General features: G+C 34.6%; 1 protein-coding gene across 2 annotated transcripts in view; it reads left to right on the top strand.

Annotated features, from left to right (window-relative positions):
- CUL3 (cullin 3) overlaps positions 1–26,696 on the top strand; it is a gene marked incomplete at its 5' end in the record, with an annotated part of 91,960 nt that overhangs the window by 48,576 nt on the left and 16,688 nt on the right. For both annotated transcript variants that reach the window (XM_084246898.1, XM_084246897.1), the window contains 10 exons: positions 9,812–9,972; positions 10,848–10,962; positions 13,162–13,390; positions 17,019–17,164; positions 17,896–18,072; positions 18,761–18,931; positions 19,495–19,602; positions 23,052–23,176; positions 23,773–23,869; positions 25,245–25,379. In XM_084246898.1, coding sequence (XP_084103024.1) covers positions 9,812–9,972; positions 10,848–10,962; positions 13,162–13,390; positions 17,019–17,164; positions 17,896–18,072; positions 18,761–18,931; positions 19,495–19,602; positions 23,052–23,176; positions 23,773–23,869; positions 25,245–25,379 — 1,464 coding nt within the window. The remainder of the gene's footprint in view (positions 1–9,811; positions 9,973–10,847; positions 10,963–13,161; positions 13,391–17,018; positions 17,165–17,895; positions 18,073–18,760; positions 18,932–19,494; positions 19,603–23,051; positions 23,177–23,772; positions 23,870–25,244; positions 25,380–26,696) is intronic.

The raw sequence follows: 26,696 nt of genomic DNA, 5'->3' as shown, positions 1-26,696 counted from the left end.
ATCATTGTGCATTACATCCCTATGACTTCCTTATGTTACAACAGGAAGTTTGTACCTTTTGACCGACCTTCTTGAGCCATTTTGCCCATCCTACCCCTATCACCAACCACCACTCTGTTTTCGTGAGCTTGGCGTTTTTTTGGTTTTTTAAATCCTGCATGTAAATGAGATTATAGAATATTTGTCTCTTCTCAGACTTACTTCACTTAGCACAATGTTGTCAAGATCTCTCCATGTTGTTGCAAATGGCAAGATTTCATTCTATTTCTTTAGCTACTGAATAGTATGTGCATGTAAGTACCGTAGCTTCTTCATCCATTCATCTGTTGATGGATGTTTAGGTTGCTTCCCTATCTTGGCTGTTGTAAATAATTCTGCAGTAAACATTGGAGTACATAAGTCACAACTTTTTTGAGTTAATGTTTTTGTTCTCTTTGGATAAATATTGACAGTTGAAATTGCTGGATCATATGGTAAATTTTTTTGTGACACTTCCATATAGTGTTCCATAGTGGCTGCACTAATTTACATTTCTAGTAACAGTGCACAAGGCTTCCCTTGTCTTCACATCCTGGTCCACACTTAGTTCTTGTCCGTTCTGACAAGTGTGAAGTATTAGCTGATTGTGGCTTTGATTTACATTTCCTCCATGATTGATTAGTAATGTTGAATATCTTTTCATGCACTTGTTGGCCATCTGTATATGTTCTTTGGAAAAAATCCTCTGCGCATTTATTATTGAGTTGTTTGTTTTGCTATTTGTATGAGTTCTTTATATATTTTGGATATTAACTCCTTCCCATATGTGATTTAAAAATGTTTTCTACTATCACTAGCTTGTCTTTTACATTTTATAGTGGTTTCCTTGCTGTGCAGAAGCTTTTTTAGTTTTATGTTGTTTGCTTGTCTATTTTTGCTTTTGTTGCCTTTTTTCCACATCTTCACTAACGTATGTGTGTGTGTGTGTGTCTATTCTGTGGAGCTGTTGAGAAATATTTACATCTTCCAGTTTGATTTTAGATTTATCTATTTCTCCTTTTAGTTATATGTTTTGAGGTTTGGTTATAAAGTGTTCTATCACCTTGTTGAATTACCTCTTATTTTTTATAAAATACCTTTGTCTCTAATAATATTTCTTGCCTTAAAGTCTGCTTTGTCTGGTATTATTATAACTCATCAATTATCTTGTGGTTAATGTATATGACAAACTTCTTTCTATCCTTTTCTTTCCACCTGTGGTGTCCTTAAAATCAAGTTACATCACTTGGAAGCACTATACAGTAATATGCTTTTTAACCTCACCTGATGCTTGTTTTTAAATCGAAGCATATGTAGTTTATATTTTGTTTTAGATTCGCCAAGCTACTAATTTTTTTTCTATTAATCTCATCTTCACAGGCTTTTCCCCAGCTTTCTTGCCATCAAATATGTTTTAATATCCCATCCCATTTTCCATTTGCTGTTACTTATTATCATTTTAATGGTTACATTACAGGTTACAGTGTAGGTCCTTGACTTATAGTTTACCTTATGTCGATTTGTTTTGCGTGGGTTTTTTTTTTTTTTTTAACCACTTCCTAGGTAGTTTGAGACTCTCAGAATAATTAAACTTCCTGGATTATTTTTTTTCCTTTGGTTTTCAGACATTTGAACCTGTGGTGTTTGTTTTAGTTTGATGGGTGGAGGAGGGGAGATCAATCGGTAATTTTACCAACATTGTATATGAAAGATTGTGGAGGTCTGGATGACATTATCGTTCTTCAAAATTTAAGTTTCTTCTAGTGAGCATGCACCTATGGGCAGATCCCTGTGATCTAGTTGAGACTGACTTTTAGACTTTAAGAGTGGTCTTACTTGATTTGCCTTTATTTCCAGAACATAGCTTCACTCACAGGGAATAGTCCCTCTGGGATCTTAACGAAAAGCCTTAGGTGTTCACCAGTTTTACCTTAGCAATGCTGGTCGTTGAATTCCTCAGAACTGCAAGTCTAAGCTCTTTTTAGCTCTTATCCTCTTTGCTTTTTTGCTTTGATGTTTTGGGGGTCTACCGATGCTTAGGTGCTATGTTAGTAAGCATCATGATGAAAATTCCTTCCTTATTCATGTTCTTCCCTCTTCTTCAGACTAGCTTCATAAGTCCTCACTGCTTGATAGCCAGCCCACTTGTGGCTTTCTCCTTGGCTTTTTATTTCCAGTCTTTCAGGGGATGGCGTACAAGTGAATGTGGGGCTCCCCTCAGAATCTTTTCTCCAAAATGGTGGCACCACAAGTGTAGGTTGCCTTTGCTGATGTTTGTTGCTTTAAAAAAAAAAAAAAAAAAAAGGTGGATTGGTGGTGTTTTTTTTTTTTAATCTTAACCCCTTTTAAGTGAACATTTCAGTGCTATTGAAGTACATTCATATTTGCAAAACTAAAACCCTGTACCCATTAAACAATAACTGCTCTCCCCTATATTCCCCTGGCCACCCTCCTGTTATATCTCTCTCTTTGAAGTGATTCATAGACTATGTGTCTTTTGCAAGGTGAGGGCGCATCCATGTTGTAGCATGTGTCAGAATTCCCTTCCTATGTAAGACTCATTGCCACTCTGTTGTATGTATGACATTTTGCTTATCTCCTGTCTGTCAATGGACACTTGAGTTGTTGCATACTTTGGCTATTTTAAATATTTCTGTGAACATAGGCTTGCAGATATTTCTTTAAGCCCTAGTTTTGATTCTTTTGTGTGTGTGCCATACACAGATGTGGGATTGTTATGTCATACGGTTTCTCTACTTTTAATTTTTGAGGAACCATCATACTGTTTCTCATAGTGACGGCATCATTTTACATTCCAACCAGCAATGTGCAAGGGTTTCAGTTTCTCCATATCCTTGTCAGCATTTGTTATTTTGTGCTTTGTTTTTGTTATTAACTATTTTGATGTGTGAGGTGGTAGTAGTCATTTTTAATTTTCATCCAATTTTTAGAGTTGTTCTTGCCAGAGGAGTTGGTCTTTAAAAAGTTAATCTTTCAAAGTCAAGTTGAAATAAGTGCAATAATAGCTTTTTGAGGTAAAAGTTATTTTACAGATGAGGTAATAGATGCAAACATTAAGGTCCTAGCTAGTAAATGACAGAGACAGGGTTGACTTTTAAGTTCATGTTCTTAACTACTGAATTAGATGGTGTCTCTAGTACAGGTCTTTCCTGAAAGAGTCTATAACTTCACTGTTCTAGACCCTGACAGTGATTACTCTTGCAGGATGAATACCATTTACTTTTTAGTGTTGGTTTTTTCCCCCACCATTAGATTATTAAATTTTGGGGTAGGAAAATGTGCTTTTGTGTTAAGATTTGGTACAATTTACACAACTTTAGAGAAACAGGACAAGAGTTTTGATTTGTCAAGTATCCTGGGATACAACCCTTAATAAATGGAAATTATTTTTAAATAGAATTTTTTTACAATTACATTGTTTTGAAAAATTTTCACAGCCCTGAGAGATTTGGGGCCCATTTTACAGTGGTGGAAACTATGAGTTTGAACTTTCGTTGTGGAGCTAAGTTTTCAAGCCAGGGTTTTTTGATAGCATATTCTGTACTTTTCCATTCAGTTTACTAGTAATGTGTTAAATTAAGAAATGCTAGTCTGTACAGTTAACTATTTTGTGTCTTACATTGCTGTTTTAGCACTGTGATTAGGCACTAGCAATTTTTAAAATGGGACAGCTTTTAAGTTTGATCTAATTAGACATTTTTCTTCATAATTCAGCAGTAGAAACTGTCACTTTTCTGGTGGCTGTTTGTTTCTGTTTATGTCTTCATTGTTCTTAACTTGTATTTATTTCATGGTTTGAAAGTGAACCCTGTTTGAAAACACTTAAATTTATTGCTTGTGAATAGAAGATTACCTAGTGATTAAGCTCGGGAAAGCAGGTTCAAACATGTTCTGACAGACAGTAGCTGCTTGTTACAGAGTTATTTGCTTGCTTGGTTTTTTAGAAAATGAGTTAACTTTTCAGCGCATACCTCTTGTTTACAAGTAGGATGAATATTTAATGTCAGTATAAGATTTTTAACCTTAAGATCTTTTTCTAGTCTCTTAAAAATGTTATAAATCCTCTTGCTCTGAGGACAAGAATCTGGAAGTTATTTAAAAGTTTGAATTATCAGCTTAACAGTTTACATGAGAAATCAGCTTTCAGAGCTCTTGATCACAATTTTTAGTCTTTGCCTAGATAAATAAACTACCATTGGTATTAAATGGAATCAGGCAGGGGAAAGTAGACAGATGAGTACTAATCAATACTGCCCTTGGTTCATTGATGTTAGTATTAAAAATACTGAGCTTACTGGTAAGTGAAACAAAAGTGATATAGAGAGAGCATCCTTAAACTTCAAAATTGGGACAAAGGATTGTTGTCTTACTTCTAAGTATTCAGAATTAAATATGACCCAAAGGTTAGTTTAGGAATTCATTCCCCAAATACCTGTTTAATCTGGCAAGAAAACAGTGTTCAAATGAGGCACTAGATACTAGTGATATGAAACCGCTTCTGATTTGTTTCTTTTCTTGGGTGCATCATTAATTATCATTCTCACTGCCCATTTATCCTCATTTGCTTTTCTAAGACATAATGACCATTGTTTTAAAATGTTTGTGGACCCATTTCTTGCAAGTAAATTTAATAGTAAGAGTTGTTACATTTTGAACTTCATTGTCAAATTTGCAGGGTTTTTTGGGTTTTATTTGTTTTTAATACCATCCCCTGAGCTGTAAAGCTGTTTAGCCCACTTTGACCTTGCATAGGTTTAGCTTTCATAAGATCTATAATTTTGCATGATACGCCTTGACACCTCTAAGATTACTTTTCCATACTGAGTTTGAGCTTCGATACATTAGTTAAATATTTATGTATCTTGGTGTGGATTTAGGTATCTTGGTGAAGCCATCACCAGTTAAGAGGAAACAGCAAATCTTCTCCAAGATGGAAGGAGTAGTAAAACTGTGACCTTGTAGGGCCAACATCCTTGTTAGGCTGATGTCCTCCTGTTTGCTGGGACTGTGCAGAACCCTGACTAATAAAGTCATATTTTTTTTTTAAAGATTTATTTATTTATTTGTACAAGCACTGGGTACAGTCAGAAGCACGGGAGGGTGAGAGAATTCACCAGAGCCAGAGCGTGGAGGAGAACAGGCAGATTGATGGAATACACTGCTGAGGGGAGCAGCAGGCCTGGCAGGAGAGGTCTGCACACCATTTGGGACCCTTGCCGGCAGCCAGGGATCAAACCTGCACTGCAGAGGCTGCGGGCAGCTTTGCAGCCCAGCGCTCAACCGCTGCGCCACCGGGGAGACCCAATAAAGTCATATTTGCTGAAGGATTTTTATATGGAGATCAGGTGGTTGAAACTCCCTTTTCTTGTAGCAGGGAAAGACAGACTTCATCTCTCTCTACCTTTGTTCCTGCCTGTCCTAGTTAATGCTTGTAAACATTAAGTACTTCTTTTAAATTTCTTATCTAGCTTATATAGTTGTTTTTGGCAGGGAAATTGACTTTATTAAAAACTGTTCTTTCAAGACTAGAAATGGAGTAAATGGAATAGCATTGTGGTTTAGAACTGTGTTAAAGATGAAATGCTTGCAAGTTAGTTTATGAAATGCTTGCAAGTTAGTTTATCAAGTTTATGGCTCAAGTCAGATACAAAAACAGTCTGACTTCTTCCACCTCTGAAAAATGGGGAAAATGAGACAGTCCCATCCTTGGTTATTCCTCTCACTTCTGAGTCCAATGAAGTGTGTTGGCCCCTACAGGTTTGCTGGGCCTAGGGATAGCAACTCCTGAGAGAGAACCATAAACAGAAATTTAAAATGTAACTTATCTCTTAGTGTTGAAACTCATCTCCCTTAAGTGAATCTAAGCTTGACTCAACATTAGGTTTTCATACATGCCTTTTGGAAAGTTTTATATTTGAAATTCTGTATTTTTAAAAAGGGAAATAGAAGCAACAGCTGATTTTCTGTCCCTGTTAAGCTCTCTTCAATAAATGACTAATGTTGGATACCTGCAATCCACATCGGGTTAGAGCCAGAGATGGAAATATTTTTCAGATTTTTTTTTTAATGTTTTCTCTCTTTTGGAATGATTTTTATTGTCTTTGAAATTGTATTCTTTTAGCTAGTTATAGGTTAACTGGAGCTGTGGTTGTAAATAGATCTTTTTAAAAATTAAAAATTCCCCAGAAACACATAAAATTTAAGAAGTCCTATGATAATATAAATGACTAGTGTTACATTAGTATTACATAAATTCAGGCACTTATTTCTTTTTTAACAAAGAACAATTGCTATTAGAATCTATTACGAAAATGCTATTATGTACTCACACACAGAAGATTTAGAATGTCCATTCAGCAAATCTTTTCATATATATCATGTAGATCACAAATTACTGTGAATGTATGTGTGCATTTGTGTTCAGCATATGCATACATAAATACTGCATGCATTGCAGAATCTTTATTTTGCTTGATGGTATATAATCATGTATGCCAAACATTTAATATGAACGACTGTTTAAGTATTACTAATCAAATAGCGACATTCAAGTTTTTGTATTTTCCCCTCTCCATTTATTCGTTCTTTAATCTAATCAAATTTCAGGGTTAACGGTTTCTTAATATTATATGTCATCTAATTACTATCATCATATGCACCCTGACAACCTCGGGTTAAATGGCAAAGGCTGAGCCCCTATACTATCGCGTATATGCCCACCTTAGCCTCAGTCAGCCTTTTCTCTGTGTTCTGCTCCTACACTCCAACTGTGTTCCTAGCATACCTGGTGTCCTTGGCTGAAGTCTTATTTCTCACCCCACACCCTATATACCTGAAGAATTTATCAGCTGTACCTGGCCCCTTTTCTGCCTTTTTGCTAGAGGACTTGAGATAGTAGAAATCCATTGGTTTACCATAGTTCGTGGATTCACGTACTTTAGTAGTGATAGCATCACTGTGCTTAGGGTTAGGAGGGAGGAAATCCAAGCCAGGAAAGACTGATGAGAAACAGAAAGGAAACAAATAATAGTAAAATATGTTTGGTTTTTTTTTTTTTTTTAAGATTTTATTTATACAAGAGCTGGGGTACAGGCCAGAGTCGCAGGAGGGTGAGAGGATTCACCAGAGACAGAGTGGGGAGCAGAACAGGCAGATGGACCGAAGACACTGCTGAGGGGAGCAGTGGGCGAGACAGGAGAGGTCTGCCGCGCCATGTGGGTATCTCCCTTGCTGGCTGGGTATTGAACCGATGCTGCAGAGGCTGCGGAGAGCTTCACAGCACTGTGCTCTCAACCCGCGGCGCCACCTGGGAGACCCTAGTAAAATGTTTTAATCCCTAGTGTATTTGTCAATTTTTGATCAGAGTCAAGCTTCATAGGAGATCATATTAGAGTTTTAGAGATTATCTTTGCCATTTCTTTGTGTTACCCAAGATGTCAGTAGATAAATGACTTTCTCACCATCATAAAGCCAGCTATTGGTAGATCCACACATCACGCAAGGAATCCCTAACTCTACACCTAGTACTCTTTCCACTATTACGTGGTTTTCATATTTAAAAAGTTACTGTAGCTGATACATCCACTTTAGAAGACAGTTTAGTGATTTCCCTGTAACCCAGTGCTTCTGTTCCTAGAAATCTATCACATAAAAATGAAAGCATAAGTTCACAAAAAGATTGTATCCAAATGTTCATATCAACATTTATTCTTGGTAGAAAAAAACTGAAAGTAGCCCATAGTATCTATCAGCTTGATAAATGGATGAACTAAATGCATTTTATTCATACAATGGGTTATAGTCACAAAAAGAGAAATAAAATACTGAAGGACACTTTTCAACGTTCATGAACAGTAACAACTTTATGCTTAGTAAAAATCACACACAAAAGATTACATATTACATGATTCCAATTACATGAAATGTTTAGAAAAGGAAATTTATAGAAAGAGAAAGTGGGAGTGGGGTTGTTGACTTTCCATGGACTCAAAGAATTTTGGGGAGCTGATGAAAATATTCTAACCTGGATTCTTGCAATGGTTACACAGCTATAGAAATTTCCTGTAAATTATTGAACTGTAGACTCAACTTGGGTGAATTTTATGTCACATAAATTATATTGCAATAGAGCCAGAAACGAGGAGCACTAAAATTTCACTCTAACACTAACAATTTAAAGATTGCTTAGGTGGTGCTTTTTTGTTCTGTAATTAAAGGTAGTGGTGCCCCTTAACCAAAAACAATAAATTCTTAATTCTTGGACGTTTCTTAAGCTAAATTAACTACATTTGGTTTCTTAAGAAAGGAATTAAGATTTTAGTAGACCTGTGTTAGTCTTGCTTATATCATTTCAGTATGTATCCCCTCTACACAATTCACTTAATGTTTCATAGGCCTGTAGAGGAGTTGCACCTTAAAAGATTGGTCAGAATTACCAGCAGTTCCTATGCTAGCTGTGAAACAGCCTGGTTGATACAACGTTCTCTCACTACTGTTGGACTATTTTATAGTACATGTTCTCTCTTAGCGCTCTTACCTGTTGTCAGTAGAACTTACTGGAGAATGTATCAATGAAAAGTTTGAACTGCATGTTAGGATTTAAAAAATGTGAGTTTGCACCAGAATTGAGAATATAGAAATGTGAGCACCAAAGGTGGTAAGAGATGGTGGTTGGAGAAATAACACCATAGGAAGAGACTGCTACTGATGGAAAGTCAAAATTTTTCCACAGTTGCATTGGAAACATGGTTGAACTTCTGTTCATGTTCACCTTGTAACTTTGTTTGGTATTGCTTATAATGGCAGTGTTTCTTTTAAAAGTTCAGAAGTGATAGTTTGCAGTGGTACTTAACTGTCTTTCCATTACAGGTGCCTTTAAGAATCTGGTGAAAACTTTGGACTTTCTTTCAAGAGTACTTCTTATATACAAACATACAACAACTTTATATCTTGGGGGTTTCACAGAATCCAAAGTCCAGAGAAATTAGGAACAGAGAGAACAAAAAGGGAATTCTATTACTAATTCTTTTGTGAATCAAAAATTAGTTTTAGTTTTATTCAGTATTTTTTGGTGTAAGAGAGGATCTTCAAGTAATGTACAAAAGTAGGGCTTACGTATATAGTAATTTTAAGTTATTTGTACTCCATACTAAAGTGAGAGACCTGCAGTCACATTGGTAAGGACAGGAAAGTAAGCTGACTACCAGTAAATAATCTGAAGTGGTAGTATAATTTAAAGGGTATTCTAATTATGTCATATTTAATGCTGCTCTATTATAAGAATTAGAACCTCTTAATATTTACTAGTAAGCAATCAGCTTATAGATCTGTATTTCATTCATGTTTCAGTTTCACATCAAAGAATATTATCTTTTAAGTGCAGTATTTATTTATGAAAGGAAGAACCATACTTGGGCATGAAATAACCTTGATGAGAAAGAAAGATCTGCCTACCTTGCTTTCTTCCTTTATCCTCTGCTTTCTGTTTATTTGGCTCCCCTGGAGTGGGCTGCTTGCTTATTTTCCTCCTTTTTCTGAGGGTTATTAAATGGGCAACCTCTTGCAGACATTGTTTCAGGAGAAGTTGTAAGTTGTAAAAAATTACTCATATGTGCTAAGATGGTATTTGGTAATTCCAGGTTGCTCTGAGATAGTCTGAAGTATTTCTCACTTGAAGAATTGACTCCTTAGGAGTTTACTATTATAGCTCACGACGATTCTTTTTATGTTTACAAGAGTTGTACTCATTTTTATGATTTTGTTTAAACTGCAGGACCGTGTATATGTACAGCAAAATAATGTGGAGAATGTCTACAATTTGGGATTAATTATTTTTCGAGATCAAGTTGTACGTTATGGTTGTATAAGGGATCATCTAAGACAAACGCTACTGGATATGATTGCAAGAGAACGGAAAGGAGAAGTTGTAGACCGGTATAATCATCTTTTTACTCTTTGGGCTTGGGCTGTAGCAGTTATTTCTTTAGAACTGGATTCACTGTCATAATTTTACTAAAACAAATAAAAATTTGATTGTCCAATAGTTAATAAAAACCCTCAAAAACCTATCACAGTTAACAAAATTACTTGCATTTTAACTTAAAAGCACCTATCATTTGTATTTTTAGAAGAGGTCATCTTAAGCTTTTATTTAATGTATTTTTTTAAAAGCAAATCAGTCATTCGTCTTCCCTTTTGATTTTTTTGTTCTATTTTTTTGGCTGGCATTTTGTTCCTTTTTTGTTGTGTGATAGTATTGTTGTTTCTTTGTCTTTTATTTAAGGCCTTTTGGCTATCCTCCATTTGTAACAAATTTGAAGAAAATTGTGAGATACAGCCTAAAATGACTAAGAACAACTTTGCCCCTTCTTTTAGGTCATATTCTCTCCCCCTTTCTAACATGATTGCAGTGCCATTTTGCTGCAGCTGGAATAGCTTGAAATGGGCAGAGCTGCTTTCTTTGTTTCTCTGTGTTTGAAGCAGCTGTTAGAGAAGACTGTCCAGCAATATTTTCCCTCCTCTTTCCTGATATGCCACCTTTTTACTTCCTTAAATGCATAAATACTTATTGTAAACATATTTAAAAATTTTCAGTTGTTAAAGGATGAAAACAATTTGAGAAAAATAACTGCAGTCAAGATAAGGTTTCCAATTAAAATTATTCTAAGTCTTTATGTTATAAATGAATTGCTTATGAAAGACTGGTTACTTTGATGAAAAATATGCTGAAAGTCTTTTTAAGTATTAATACTTCTGTTACAATTTCACATGAATCTTTGATTATCAAGTGGCTTAACTTCTTTTGACAGAGGCGCAATAAGAAATGCTTGCCAGATGTTAATGATTTTAGGTCTTGAAGGACGATCTGTGTATGAAGAAGATTTTGAGGCTCCTTTTTTGGAAATGTCTGCAGAATTCTTTCAGGTAATCGGTGAAGAAATAAATAAATGTTCTTTTAAGATGTTAAAGTTATTGGATAGTTACTAATATGAACATTTTTATTTTTTTTTAGTACAACCCTTTAGAGAACAGGGTACAAAAAAATAACCTTTTCTTTTCACATTCTTGCAAAGGAATGTGAACTCACTGAAAACAAATGGGAGCATTTGGACTTAAATACAGGATTTGTTTTTTTTTTTAAAAAAGATCATACTATAAAATATTAACCTAGAAGTAAAAATAACAGTAATTGTATGTTACAGATTATTTTAAGTATAAATTCAGAGGCTGTATGTCACCAATGAAGTCTCACTGTTCAGACTTTATATAAATTATTAGTATAACAAACTAGGTATATGTGTGATCCCATAAGCATACGTCTAAAAGACTGTTGATAAGGAAATTATAGGTCAGTAGTACAATTACAAGTCAGTAAGTAGCCAAAACCAACTAAATTGCTCAAAGTGAGTCTAAATTAGTACCAGTTTGTAATGAAGTATAACAGTAACTTAATACTATGACAGACAATATTTACAAGTAATGATTGGTAACCAGGCATCCTTCCTGAAAGTGTTCATTATCTGAGCAGTTTACACAAGAAGCTTTGTAGTACTGCCAAAACAGACATAGTTGAATACTAAACTTTTTAAAAAATAAATGCTATATATAGTTGCTTGAGGGGAGAAACTCTACACTTGAAACTTACACAGTGTTGTGAACTATTACGGTCTAAAAGTAAATAAATACAAAATTATAACTCTTACAATTCACTAACTTATTCACAAGAGCCATTGGATATATGTAAAAACTCGGTAAGTTTTGGTGTCATTTACCCATAGAGAAACAAGAATGGATTTGCTGCTTTTTTCTTCTTGAATCAATGTAGGGCTCATTAGAAAAATGAGTTCCCTGTACTCATGAAGCCTGCACCATGCTTTATGGACTATTAATGTATAATATAGGAAAGAGTATTTTCTAGTAATACAAAAATTAATTCTGTATATTTTTGACAATATTTTTTACCTTGTCAAAGTATAAATTTTCTTTATTACAGTATAGAAATACTAATAAAACATTGGGAAGATTAAGAAATGTGCTCTAGTTGGATGTGTGTGTGTCTGTATATACCTAATATATATTGTGTTTAATAGCGAAGAGATGGTCTCATCAAGATTTTTGTTGTATTAATGTTTAAGAAACTGGAAAACTTTCAAGGATTAAGATCATTTAATAAAGTGTGAAGTATTAAATTTTGTGCATGGTTTGTTGTATCAACATGCCTTCTATTAGTCTTAGATATATTCATTAATCCTATTAAATAGGTTGAAATCACTTGGATTAACAGTGATAATTTATTGGGACCAGCTGTAATACACGTCTGGTGTTTGTATCGAAAATAGTTATTTTAAAGTGCTGTTTCCCAAACTTAAGTATAGTCCTTTGAGACTGGGACGATAAGGTGTCAGGGAAACCTTAGTTGTTACTAGCACTTTTGCTAGCACACTATATGATAGACCTAATGAGTCTTTCTAGGCATAACTTGACATTAAAGCACATCAAAAGAGTATTTTCCACACTTGTGGTTAGATACTTCAGTCTCACTGACCCTCATTGGCATGTTTCCTTTTTCTGTTAATTGGAGATCATTGGAAAAGTTTGAAAAACACTGCTTACGGATAATGTATTAATTTATTCTTTTTAGGGCCTCTCTGGTGGTGCAGGGGTTAAGTCTCAGCACTATCACCTCCATGGCCTGAGTTTGATCGCTGACCAGGGAGTTAACTCACATATGGCCCAGCAGACCATAAAAAACACAGTTACAACTAACTGTCTCTTCCCGCTGCTCCCCTCAGCAGTGTATTTCAGTAGATCTGCCTGTTCTGCTCACCAATCTGTCTCTGGTGAATCCTCTCACTCTCTGCACCTCTGGCCTACACTTAAATAAATAAAAATAAATCTTTAAAAAATATATATTTTTCAAAATTATTTTCACTGTTTTTATTTAATGCAATCTTTAAAATGTAGTCTCCAAACTATTTGAATATATATAAGAAGAAACATCATAAAACGATAACAGTGCTCTTATTTAATTTGGTTTATGATAAACACTTTATATGAACCCTGTTAAAAGCAGAAATACATTTTGCTTCTGCGTTTAAAAAAAATCGTGCTTCTTAATTGCAGATGGAAAGCCAGAAATTTTTAGCAGAAAACAGTGCTTCAGTATATATAAAGAAAGTTGAAGCTAGAATTAATGAAGAAATAGAACGGGTGATGCACTGCCTTGACAAATCAACTGAAGAGCCAATTGTAAAAGTGGTTGAACGGGAACTCATTTCCAAGCACATGAAAACTATAGTAGAAATGGAAAATTCTGGGCTAGTACATATGTTGAAAAATGGAAAGACAGAAGGTAAGTGTTGAAATTGAAATATAATTAAATCCTTACAGTTATTCCAGGTTCTTAATAATTTTTCCCTAGAATAAAATATTTTGAATAACAACTTATGAGTTGTGTATATCATTAATTTTTCACTTGTTACTTTGATAGGTATTGATGGTAAAACTTTAGACATCATTCATGAGGATTTTAGATATTACTAGTGAATTGAGTGGCTTTTTTCTATTTCATCTTCAGTGTCCTCCCTTCGTGTTTTTTAAGAAGTCTGATATTGATGAGGCCAATGAGCTTCTCATCTGTTCCTTTACTTTGTCTTTATATGTCAGTGGTTCGAGGCTCTCCATACCCCACACTCTCTTGTAGCTTTTGTGATTCTTTTTAAAATCTGAAATTCTATTCTTAAAATTTTTCTAGGCTTTCTTTTGGGAGTTAGTTATAATTAGGATGGTGAAAATACATCTTCATTGCCAACATATTTAGGTAAATTAGGTTAGTTTAGAGAACTGTGAAGTTGAGACTGAAAAAGAGAGGAAGAATTACATAAAGTAACGGTATACATTTTTGAACTTCAGCATTTGCTCTTCTTGATTTTATTATTATGACTTCTATTTTCCTGACTACTATTATGTGACAGATATCCTCAAAGAAGTAATTAAGTGAAAGAATAACAACCTTGTTGTCCTCATTCTTAATTTCTAAAGCTTTAGTTTAAAATTTTGAATTTATATATCACTGATAATGGTATTTAAAAAATGAACTTGATAATCTTGCTATTCTCCTGCTTCCTTGGTCAAGGAATAGCAATATTTTAGCCAGCCAGTTCTTGTTAAATGAGTATGTATTGCCTGTTGAAGTCATAACCTGTGGAGAGAGTAGAAAACGAAATATTAAATGACTCAAGGAGAGATGATGTAGGATAAGGGACAAGATGGTTGTGAGAAGTTTGAAGGTGGTTTCATGCTTCCTTGCTTTGTATTATGAAATGGTTATATTCCTGTATATGTGATAAATTCTTGAAGAGTATGTAAATTTGTTTTTATAAACCAGAAAAGTTACATTTTTTTAAAAATTGGTAAAACCTCTTTGGTGAAAGCAAAATACTACTCAAAATAATTTTGTTTTTCGTGTTTTCTAAAATAAGGTATTCCTGGATGTCTTAACATCTAAGGTGGGGGGGTTGATGAACTATTTTTTTTGTGAAGGGTCTCATGGTAAATATTTTAGGTGCCTGAGTCATTGATAGTAACAAAGTCACAGATAATAACACAAATGAATTAGCTTTACTATGTTCCTAATAAACACTCTTCTTTTTTTTCTAACCATTTAAAAATGTGATAACCATTGTTAGTTCAAGATCTGTACAAAATCAGGTAGTGGGTTGTATTTGGTCCCTGGGCTGTAGTTTAAAAACCCCTGATTAAAGGGTTCCTGACCCATTAAGACTTCATGAGAAGCATTTTCCTCTGCTTAAACAAAATGAGAATTGATAAATTTTCTGTTTGTTGTTAGGCTGGGAGAGAGGGCAAGAAGACTAACTGGACTTGAGTTTAGGGAGTAGGAAATGTTTTTGATGGAGAGATTGTTGGGCATGGCTGAATTAAAATATCTCTAGCACGCATGAAGACCTGTGTTATGCCTGACACATGGCAGTGCTTAATTAATATATAAATGAAGAAAGACCACAATAGATGTACCACAGCTCTCTGTTTAGTACTTGATATTTTAAGTAGCTTTCTCTTTTTCTAAATTAAATGATAAAATCCCTGATTCAGTTTTCCTAACTGTCCATTAGAAACCTAATCACAAAATGTCTTACTTGTGCTAGACCCTGCACTTTAGCAGTATGTTGAGAATATCTCAGAGGTACAACTTCGCCATTATGCAGCCAAATGGCTCATAAGTCAGAAAGCAAAAAACTTTTCACTGTACTTGGAGGAGGAATTGGATTGGTTATTAAATCCACTGGCACTTTGAAATTCAGTTTAAAAATTACCTCATTTTTGTTGTCCTTTTGTGTTCAAAAGTGATGTTTAATTCTTAATGGCCAAATATTTTTCATCTTTAGTTACATTCTTCACTGCCCCATGCATTTATATACAGTGAATTAAATACAATGAAATTGTATGAATTTACATAAAATTAAGCAAAACGGTAACAGTATGGGAACAAAAATAGACAAATTGAGAACCGTTTTGTTGGAAGTATTTGATAAACCAACTTTATTGTAGTACAGGTCAGTAAATAACTGTTGCATCTGTATCTATTTTTAATACAGGAAATTTGGTTATGATTTATGCCAAATATGAGAAACCAAGCTTTTCTGTGTGTAAATCACTTGGGACATATATTATCAATGAAAACTTATTTTTAAATAAAATTTGCTTTTAAAAATCACTGAAACAAATTTTAGAATCCTCGTTTGTAAAACTTGCTTCGTTAAGTATTTGGAAAAAACATGTAACTTTAATTTTAATCTAAATTGCTCTTAGAAATACCGACCAGAATAGGCAAATTATAGCCTAGACATCTGGGCTACCACCTCTTTGGTTGGAAAAAATCAAGAGAAGACCGTATCATTACATTTCAAATTTGAGCACCCATAAGTATTTATTGGTACACAGTCATGTTCATTTACTTATGTATTACCTATGGGGTTTTGTCCTTGTCATAGTGGCAATATTTAGGAGTTGCAGCAAATGGCCCTCAAGTCTAGAATATTTGCTAGCTGGTGCATTATAGAAAATAATTTCCCAGCCACTGATCTTGAAATTATTTTTGAAAGTTCTTGATTATAAAACTTTTTCATATCTTTGTAAAGTTTATGCACTGTAATCTCCCAGTAAATCATTTCAAAGAAACAAAAAGCATGAAAAGGCATTAATTTTAACTCCATATTTTAATCTTGTGAAAAATTAGACAGAATTCAGGAAGTTTTGATTCTAAATAGAAATAATTTAATGAGGTAAACCAATTTTTGAAATACACATTGGCTTGGAACATCATCTGGAAAATGTTAGGAATTAGGAATATTAAAGAATAGGAATTTCAGGTATAAATTTCATACAAACTTCACTAAGATGTGTAAAGAAGTAAATCCTAGAATATTTGTTGTTATGGTTATTATTTGAGTTTTTGAGATGGACATCTTTGAAACTACCTGTTAAGACTTTAATTGGTTTTTAAATTTTTGTTTGCTCGATTACCAATTATACCATATTAAGGATATTAAGGATAAAAGCTATTAATCGATATTATCCTTAATAGATATTTTGTAGTATCAGTAGGTTCTAAGTTAGAATTATATAGGATAAATTTGGTGGGAACCCCAAACTTCAACTTAAATTTTTTGTTTTTTTATCTTTGTTTGGGAAGCTTTCTTCCAGGTAAACTGAAATTTGCTAAGACATTTTATTGATGCTTTAAAAACCATCTCATCTGAAAGCTGTTATTTCATACATTGCTGTAATAACCATTAACTAGCCTATTTTTGGTTTTTCTACTTTGCTAGATTTTTTAGCAGCTTTTCATGTGGTTAGCAAATGGCAGTAGTGGAGAAATAAACTTCTGACTATTACAGATCAGAGATTACCATGTTTTTCTTAATCGTTATTGTAGTCTATTTGTGTCCTTCTGTTCACAGATCTTGCTTGCATGTACAAGTTATTTAGTCGTGTGCCAAACGGTTTGAAAACCATGTGTGAGTGTATGAGTTCTTATTTGAGGGAACAGGGTAAAGCCCTTGTTTCTGAGGAGGGAGAAGGGAAGAATCCTGTTGACTATATCCAGGTAAGCAAATACAGAAGATTCTCTTTAAGTGTATGATGAAGTAATTCTGACAAGGGAAGATTACTTCTGATAAGCTATGTATTATGATTTTTTTTTTTACTTAATTGTGCCAAAGGTAAATTAATGTGTAGTTATTCTAAAATTTCAGACTTGTGAAATGCGCTTTTATCTTAGGAAACCATACTCACCTGCTGCTTTTTATTTACTAACCTGAGTGATGAAGATCTTGCTTTCAAGGCTTCAAAGGCTTCAAGAAAGTTACCCTTTTTTTTGTATGTCTTTGTGTTTTTATACTTTAATGTGTCAGAACAAACTGTTTCGGTTAAGTACTTTTTGTTTCAAAATGTTTTGCTTTTAGGTAATGCTATGAATAAATCATGCTCCATGTTTTTCATGTTTTAATATAAATCATCTTTTCTAGTATACTTATCACAGCTAATGTTGGGCTAACCCAATTATTCAAGACAGAGTAAAGGGAGAGAAGCAGTGATGAGGTTCTTTGGTTCGTTTCCATAGAGTGATCATAAATGGAAGATAGAACATTTATCCTCATCATTGACATTTTTAATATAGGCTTAGATGCAGACCTGAAAATAATATGGAATCTGTAGTTTAACACTGAATGTACGCTTTATTACCAGCAAAGGCAAGGTAACATTGATGGTCATAGTGTATTGTTTGTGGAATAGTTATTGTAATGTATCCTGAATTTATTTGTTTTCATTTGGAAGGGCTTATTGGATCTGAAGAGTAGGTTTGATCGCTTCCTCCAGGAATCGTTCAATAATGACCGACTCTTTAAACAAACTATTGCGGGTGACTTTGAGTATTTTCTCAACCTCAACTCCAGGTCCCCTGAATACCTCTCATTATTTATTGATGATAAACTGAAAAAGGGAGTCAAAGGGGTAAGTATGGATGCATTTGAAAATATATTAAAGTTTATTTGTAGATACAAATTTGAGTATAAAATGAGGGAATATTGTAGATATAAAATTAAGCATGCTGTGCTTAAATATATGCTGTGATCTTTGAAAGGTGTTAAAGGTATTTGCAGTGGTCAAAAGTACTTAGACATTTCACTAACTTTGTAATTGGCAGCAGCCAGAATTTTTTTAACAATTCTGTGAGAGCAGGTATACCATAGATATAAGAAGAAACTAGAAAGCAACTATTTGTACCACAGAATCTTGCTTGCTTTCATCTGGTTTTGTATCAAACAAAATACTTGAATACTAAGAATTTGAAGATACATGCAAAGAACATAAAATACTCTTTTTTTGTGATTAAAATTTTACTTCATCTCTTCTCAGTCATCCTTTAATCCAGCCATGTCACTTTATGCCTCCCATTTCATTGGTAGCTCCCTAAGGAATGGAATTATACTACCCCTGATTGATGCTGTACTAGATGAGGACTAAAAATGGTGCTACTATATGCAATTGGAGGCGCTTTCTCTGACCAGATCCCTTCCAGCATAGCTCGACCAGATGGTTGTTTTCAGACAGTATTGTTTTTAAACTACAGATGAACTATGATGCTATTTTAGAACTAAAATTTCATATTTGTTAAATAGTCTTTCAATTAATTTTTCAGCTAACAGAACAAGAAGTAGAAACAATATTGGATAAGGCAATGGTCCTTTTTAGGTTTATGCAAGAAAAAGATGTATTTGAACGTTACTATAAACAACACTTGGCAAGGAGACTTCTCACAAATAAAAGTGTTTCTGATGACTCTGAAAAAAATATGATATCTAAGTTAAAGGTAAGGTGTCTGCAGGAGGGACTGGAGTGCACCTAAACTGGTACTTAACACATAATTGAACATCAGTCACATGTGGCTAGAAATGTTTTAATTGATTAAAAAATATTTATAAATTAAAACTATGCAATAGATTGTTTTGAGCAGTCTATACTTTTTTTTTTTCTCCTTAATTCTAAGACATTGAATTTCGCTGGAATTTCTCTTGTATGGCAGGGAGTCTGGGTAGAGGGGAGGTTAGTACAAAGGGAGTGATAATGGAGAATTGCCCCTAATTCTGTTCACAAGTGTGATTGTAAAAAAGGTGCTTGTAAAAAATGCAGAGTTCTGGGCCCTACATTCAGTGACGTGCATTGGAATTTTTGAAAGGGTCTGAAAGCCTTTATTTAAAAGTAAACCGTGGGTTATTCTTAAACACACTAAAAATTTGGTGACCATGGGTATAGAGCAACTATTGGAAAAATTCAGGAAGAATGGCAGTAATGTGGAAGAATTTGCTTCTTTGTATACGTTTTCACATAGAACATCCTCCATTTATTTGCCTGTGTTGTGTTTTTCTTCCACAGACTGAATGTGGATGTCAGTTCACATCAAAACTGGAAGGAATGTTTAGGGATATGAGCATCTCAAACACAACTATGGATGAATTCAGGCAACATCTACAGGCAACTGGGGTAAGATTCAGCATTAGTTTCTGCTTGGAGTCTTTTATGATGGGTATTTCCCTTTATGTATCAGACCAGTGAGAACTGTTGGTGTTATTAAATGACATCGGTGATAACATTTGGACAGAATACTGGGGTTTATTTAGGCAAACTTGATGAGTCTTTTGTTCTTTTCACTTTGCCTACAGATATACTATTTTAGAACAACTATCTGGTCATCCTGTACCTCAGTATTCTACCATAAATGGGCTTGACATCCTTGGGGTAGGTAGGAGATGAACTGAATATGAAAACCTGGCACTAATGTGTTGTAAAAAGTTTTTTGGGGGCCTCCCCGGTGGCACAGCGGTTGAGCACTGGGCTGCGAAGCTGCCCGCAGCGTCTGCAGCACTGGTTCAATCCCTGGCCACTGGGCGAGGGTCCCACATGGCGCGCAGACCTCTCCTGCCACCCGCTGCTCCCCTCAGCAGTGTACTTCGTCAGTCTGTTCTGCTCCCTACTCTGACTCTGGTGAATTCTCTCACCCTCCCGCGCTTCTGACTGTACCCGGTGCTTGTATAAATAAATAAATAAATAAAATTTTTTTTGAGAAAAAAAGAATTTTTTGTATTCTGACTCCCAGAAGTGGGAGTTCCAACTCATTGGACTTTGGAGTCCAGTGGCGTTTTGGTAGGGATTTAATGAAGTTCAGAAATGTCTTTCTTTCTTTCTTTTGCTGTTTCTCAGCTTTTCCTTAAACTTTGTTTGGAAAAGTCCAATTTTTCTTTTTTGGGGAAAGTTTTATTTCTCAAGTGACCATATAACTGACCACTTTATAGTTAGGTCATGTCACAACCATTATTTCAGGACTTTCCCTTTGATACTTAAATGTGAAATCATCATTCCTATTGGTCTCCTAGTTTCATAAACTAGGTATGTGAAAGGAATGAATGTGTATGTATGTGTGTGTGTGTGTGTGTATATATATATGTATGTATGTATGTATGTATGTATGTATGTTTAGGATTCTGATTCAGAGGAACTTCTGTTCCTTTCCTATGGTAAATAGTTGTATGGTTTGCCTTATAATGTTTATTGCAGAAAAGGCTGAAAGCATGGAAGATATGTTTGTGATAAATAGAAATGTGGATGGGTAGGATCTTAAAAAATGTGATTATTCTAGATAGGCTCCCCATCTTTATTCTCAACCAGTCTTGTGCACTTGTTCATTAAAGGACTGGGAGACAGTGATGATAGTTCGACATGATGATTTCATTAGACTGTGTTCGTCTTTTTCAAATTCAATTGTAGCAAAGTCTGAATTTTCCATTGTTTCATCCTGATAATTATTCAGATATCTCCTGCTGTCTGTGGTAGAGTATTTGATAATTTTTTAAAACTGCAGTAAATAGTTATATGTATCTGCTCATCCACTTGTACCTTCCACTTAACTGTAAGGCTATTATTAGCTTTTTTTAATATTTGTTTATGCTAAGGACCTTAAGCTTTGTCTCCTAAGCCTTAGTCTACATTAAAAGATTTAATAAGAAGTGACAGTAATCAAAACAAATGTTGAGCTTTCTGATCTTTGAGAGCTTTTAAAATACCACCAATCCTTGGGTAGACAGTTCTTTTAATTAAATTTCTTGGCTTTTTGAAATACATTGAGATTTGTGTTTCCATCTGCTTTTAGAAATCATGAAATGAGTTACTTTCTTTACATTACAACAATACTTGTGGAATATTTTATTTAGACAGATCTGACTATACTGAAAGATAAATATTTGTCCATTTTCCTCCCTGTGTTTCTAGTTTTAAAAATGGAGTGGGGCAGGAAACTATCTTGCTATCACATTTTCATTTATCAACAAATCATATAATGTCCTGACAGACTTCCTTGGTACCACCATGTCTTAATGTCCTTGCTTCTTGTATGCGCTGTCTCTAAATATAGCCGAATGACTTCAAAATACTGCTAAGAGTGTAGGGAGAGAAGATACTAACCACTGAAATAATTGTTGTTTAAGGTGCTGCCTTTTTTCCCCACTTAACAAATACTTCATTAAATGCTTCTTTGTCAAGCATTGATTATTCCAGGGGCACTGGATATATGGCAGAGAATGAAACAGATTAAAAAATCTCTGCCAATTGGAGCTTCCACTCTCTAAGGTGATAAACACTCAGCATATTGATGATGATAAGGAGATACAGAGAAAAGTAGTAAGGAAGAGTGGTCAGGGAAGGCCTTTTTCAAAAAATGATATTTTTGAGGAATGCTTAAGGAGCAAGATGTTTGGGCAAGTAGGAAAGATCAAAGACTTTTATTTCTTGGGTATTTCTTGGATTAATTGAACTGAATTGTTTCTAGCATGCATGCACTTGTGCTGTCTCTCCCCACACACACACACAATCTTCCACCCACCTACCCCTTATCCTCTTGCAGATGTATAAAGTCCTTCCCCCTTTGTTCATCATCTAGGAAAGTCTGCTATAATCATCTTCTATGCATTATCTAGGACTTCTTGTTTCATTTTCTTTGAAGTTGTGTAACATTTAATAGATACTTGTGAAGAAATCGGAGTGGAATATTCCCTGGTATTTATTATCTTCATTCTTCCCTTCTATTTTTTTAAATATTTATTTATATATATATTTTACATCATTGCTCATTTTTGTACAATGTTTGATTCCTCCTCTTAGGTGTAGGCCCTGTAAAATTCCCACCACCAATTCACCCATGAACCATTACCATAGTTCTTTGTGCTCTTATTGTTCCTCCCTTTTGAAACTCTGTATCACTGAAACATCCTGGTTAGATAAAAATGGAATAATGGCCTACACCAAACTGTGAATATAACAGAAATAAAGATATTTTTCACCCTTAAGGAGTCCTGTTGATGTGCTTTTTTAAATTGTTTTCTCAAAAATTTAATTTGTTAAAAAAGAGGAAATTACCTAATTGTGGCAGTGATGCTTTTTGTACAGGTAGTCAATCATTACACAAATATTTATAAAGCACTTGCAAATGTAGAACTGGAGTTAGACCTATACAAAGGTGTTAGAATGTGAACTACAATGTGAAAACATCTAAGTTGATGAATGTAGTTGAAACGTGTGAATGGGATATTAGAAATAGGTTGTTTGTATGACTTCTGAGATGGTCGGTATTATCCTAGTTTTTTCTGATGTGATATTTAGCCCTTGACATTTTATCTAAAAAGGCTTATCAAAATGATGAACTTATCAATGACATGGCTAACATACCGAGACTATTGTTAGTCAGTATTTTAAAGTCAATCTAAATTGTGAATACTTGCCACATAAAAAATTGGGAAATAATTGATTGGGTCTAGCCTTTAAAGAGGTATGTTTTGTTAGGTATTGAACCTGTAGCTAATTAATTTGACAGCTCTGCTACAGTGTAGATGGCATGGAAAACAAGTTAATTTGCGGGGAACCTTGCCTTCTTTTCTCCACAGGTCTCCTTAGGTGGTGTTGATCTCACAGTTCGGGTGCTCACGACAGGATACTGGCCCACTCAGTCAGCCACACCAAAGTGCAACATCCCACCAGCACCAAGACATGCTTTTGAGATATTTAGAAGGTACACCTAGATCAAGCTTTGTATTTCTAAGTACCAGCGATTGTCCGTAGTTATCCATTTGAGTGTTAGTGCTATCCTGAATGAGAATGAATGTATTCCATTCTGAACTTAAGTTCAAAAAGAGAATTGTTTTCAGTGTATAAAAATGAATTGCATAAACTCTTTTGAGAGGGATGTTTTATTCCTGTCCTTCTGATTTAGTGCATACTGAGTATGTTTCATACTGTTGATGTCTGCCACTGGCTGTTGGGGGGTGGGATTGATGATAGTGTAACTGGAGAATGCTGGTCTTTCGAAGAGTAGTGACTGAGCAGCAGGCTCTGACAAACAAGTATGCCAATTATGGAGTATTCTACCTTTATCATTTAATATCTAGCCAAGTTAGTTAGGTGACTCTTCCGTCCTCCCTCCCTCCAGCCCCCCCCCCTTTTTCTTTTTTCTGTTTAAAGAAAAAAGGAACTGAATTTGATTCCTAAGGTTTCTTTTAAATTTTAGTCTCCTTCCATGTATGTTTCTTAAGGGTTGTTTTCTTGTAGTTTTTGATTTCAACTTTGTAAATTGTGTGGTTCCCTAAAACTTGATTTGGTTTGCTGAAGGTTTTACTTAGCCAAACACAGTGGTCGCCAGCTCACGCTCCAGCATCATATGGGTTCTGCAGATCTCAATGCTACCTTTTATGGACCAGTTAAAAAGGTAAATAATGATAGTTTGAACATATTTATATTAAGTGACTTAAAAGTAGTCTATAGACCTGATTTGTGGTAAATTGTCTAATTTCCCTACCTGTTTCAAATACTTAAAAGCGGGAAACTTTGGTTTTGGTTTATTTACATTTATTTCCTCAGTTGTTAATAACTTCATTAACAATACGAAAACTGTTATCAGTAGCCTCCTTAAGAAGTAATTAATAACTACACATTATATTTTAAGATTACATTTGAGACAGTACTGCATAAAATAATAAAGTGTAAGTTGATTTGCGATTATAACAGAGCTGTACAAAAAGTCCCCTTTCAAAACTGAGTTTCCTGTTTCCTTATTTCCAATAAATCAAAGCCAAGAAAATTAACATGAGATTTGTGAAATGTAAAATATGGTAGTTATTATGTGATTATTGAAAAAATCAGTGGTAGACTAGTGAATTGCCTCACATGTTAAAAATAATTTTCAAAGCTAACTATGAGATTTAGAGTAATAATTAACCTTAATTTCTTGCTTGGTATTAAGTCATGGTCATATGCTTTAAAAGAATAATGATAAAAAGATTCTAGAAAAATATTAAAAATACCTAATTTTTCATCTAGGCAGTAAGTTTTCTCCATATTTTAATTAAAATCTTCATAGTTTTTAATGTCACTATTAACACAAAACTTTAAAAAAAAGTTCTGATTTTCATATTTACCAACAATAGAGTTCATGTAGTTAAACAATGTTTGACACTTGCATTATTTCAGTGTAAGAGGGAAGGTCTAGGAACTTGGCTTTTAATTTTTTCTTTTGTTTTAAAGGGGAGGATTTTTCCCAACTAAAGTTATCTTAAGCTTTATTAAAAGTCAATTTTAAAAAACAATTAAATTGTTAATTATTGAAGACTTAATTCTGTTTTGTCTTCTTTAAGTCATAAAACAGGAGGAACAGGCTTTAAGAATCACAGTGTTTCCCCCTCCCCCTCCATTCTGTCACATCACGCAAAAGAAACCTAACCTTATCACTTTTGGTAGTGGTGTAATGGCAGTGATAATCTCATAATTTAATTATTATTCTGTGTACTGTTAAAGTAATTTTGGAATTGGTGATTATATGTTCACAATGGAAAAAACTAGAACATTCCTAAATATGTGTGTGTACATACATATTCCTATACCTGTAAACAGGGTTTTTTTGTTTTAATGACACTTTCTCTTATGTAGGAATGATTTATACAACTTTGTTATAGGGCAGGGATGGACATTATAGGACTTGGTTTTTTGTTGTGAGTTTTGTTGTTTTTTGTTTTGTTTTGTTTTTTAAACATAATTCAAGTTACCAGGAAATAATTCTTATTTTCTGTTTTTAAAATGTGAAACAGGAAGATGGATCTGAAGTTGGTGTTGGAGGGGCACAAGTAACTGGCTCTAATACACGGAAGCACATATTACAAGTCTCCACTTTCCAGATGACCATATTAATGCTCTTTAATAATAGAGAAAAATATACGTTTGAGGTATGGACTGTATTTATATAAATTTTAACTAATTTTACTGTTTATAATTTTCACCTATTACTTGAGTCTCATTTGAGTGACTTTTAGAGTTATGGAATTTAGTGATGATGATTTGAGTGACCTTTGAGTAACATTTGAAAAAACAGCCTAAACTTGAGATCATATGAACATCAAAACACTTAATAGGTCATATTTCATACGCTTTTTAAAAATCAACTCTATTGAAGTAAAGGGTCTTATATAATAAAACATAATCAGGCCTCCCTGGTGGCACAGGGGGTTAAGCACTGCACTGTGAAGCAGTCCGCAGGCTCTGTGGCACGAGTTTGATTCCCCAGCCAGCCAGGAAAATTCCCACATGGCGAGGCAGACCTCTCCTGTCTCACCCGCTGCTCCTCTCAGCAGTGTATTTCGTCAGTCTGCCTGTTCTGTTCCCCGCTCTGTCTCTGGTGACTCCTCTCACCCTCTGCACCTCTGGCCTGTACTCCAGCTTGAATGCATAAATAAATAAATCTTTAATAAAATAAAACAATCAGGGCCTCCCCGGTGGCGCAGCAGTTGAGCGCTGGGTTGCGAGGCTGCCCGCGGCCTCTGCAGCACCGGTTCGATCCCCGGCTGCTCCCCGGCCACCGGAGAGGGTCCCACATGGCGCGCAGACCTCTCCTGCCGCCCGCTGCTCCCCTCAGCAGTGTACTTCGGTCCCTCTGCCCGCTCTGCTCCCCGCTCTGACTCTGGTGAATTCTCTCACCCTCCTGCGCTTCTGACTATACCCAGTGCTTGTATAAATAAATAAATAAATCTTTAAAAAAATAAAAAAATAAAACAATCATCTAAGCGCACAATTTGATGAGTTAATAGATGTATACACCTGCTTACCATCACAGTAAAGGTCAGAATATTGCTCCCCGCCCATTTTTTACACTCCTTTGCACTTAGGTCCTTCTTACTGTCCTGAAGCCCAAGTAGCCAATGATCTGCTTTATATCACTTCAGATTATTTTTGCCTTTTTAGAATTTAAAAAAAATGGAATCACATTCTTTCACATGGTAGAATATACTTCCTTTTTTATTGAATATACTTTTTTATTGAAAATACTTTTTTATTGCTTAGTAATCTATTTTATGGATTGGCCACCTTTCTTTATAAAACTGTTGTGTTTATTTAAGCTATAATCAGATTTATGGTATTAGGAATAGAGCTATATTTGTTCACTGTTTTAAGACACTGCCAGACAGTCCAAATGGTGCTGTGGAGCCATTTCACATTGCTGGCAGCAGGGTAGAAGAGTTGCAACTGCCCCATCTCACTCCCAGATT

The sequence above is a fragment of the Talpa europaea genome, assembly GCF_964194135.1.
Source record: "Talpa europaea genome assembly, chromosome: 1".
Lineage (NCBI taxonomy): Eukaryota > Metazoa > Chordata > Mammalia > Eulipotyphla > Talpidae > Talpa > Talpa europaea.
Note: the sequence above shows the minus strand (reverse complement) of the source record. Positions and strands in the feature narration are given on the sequence as shown.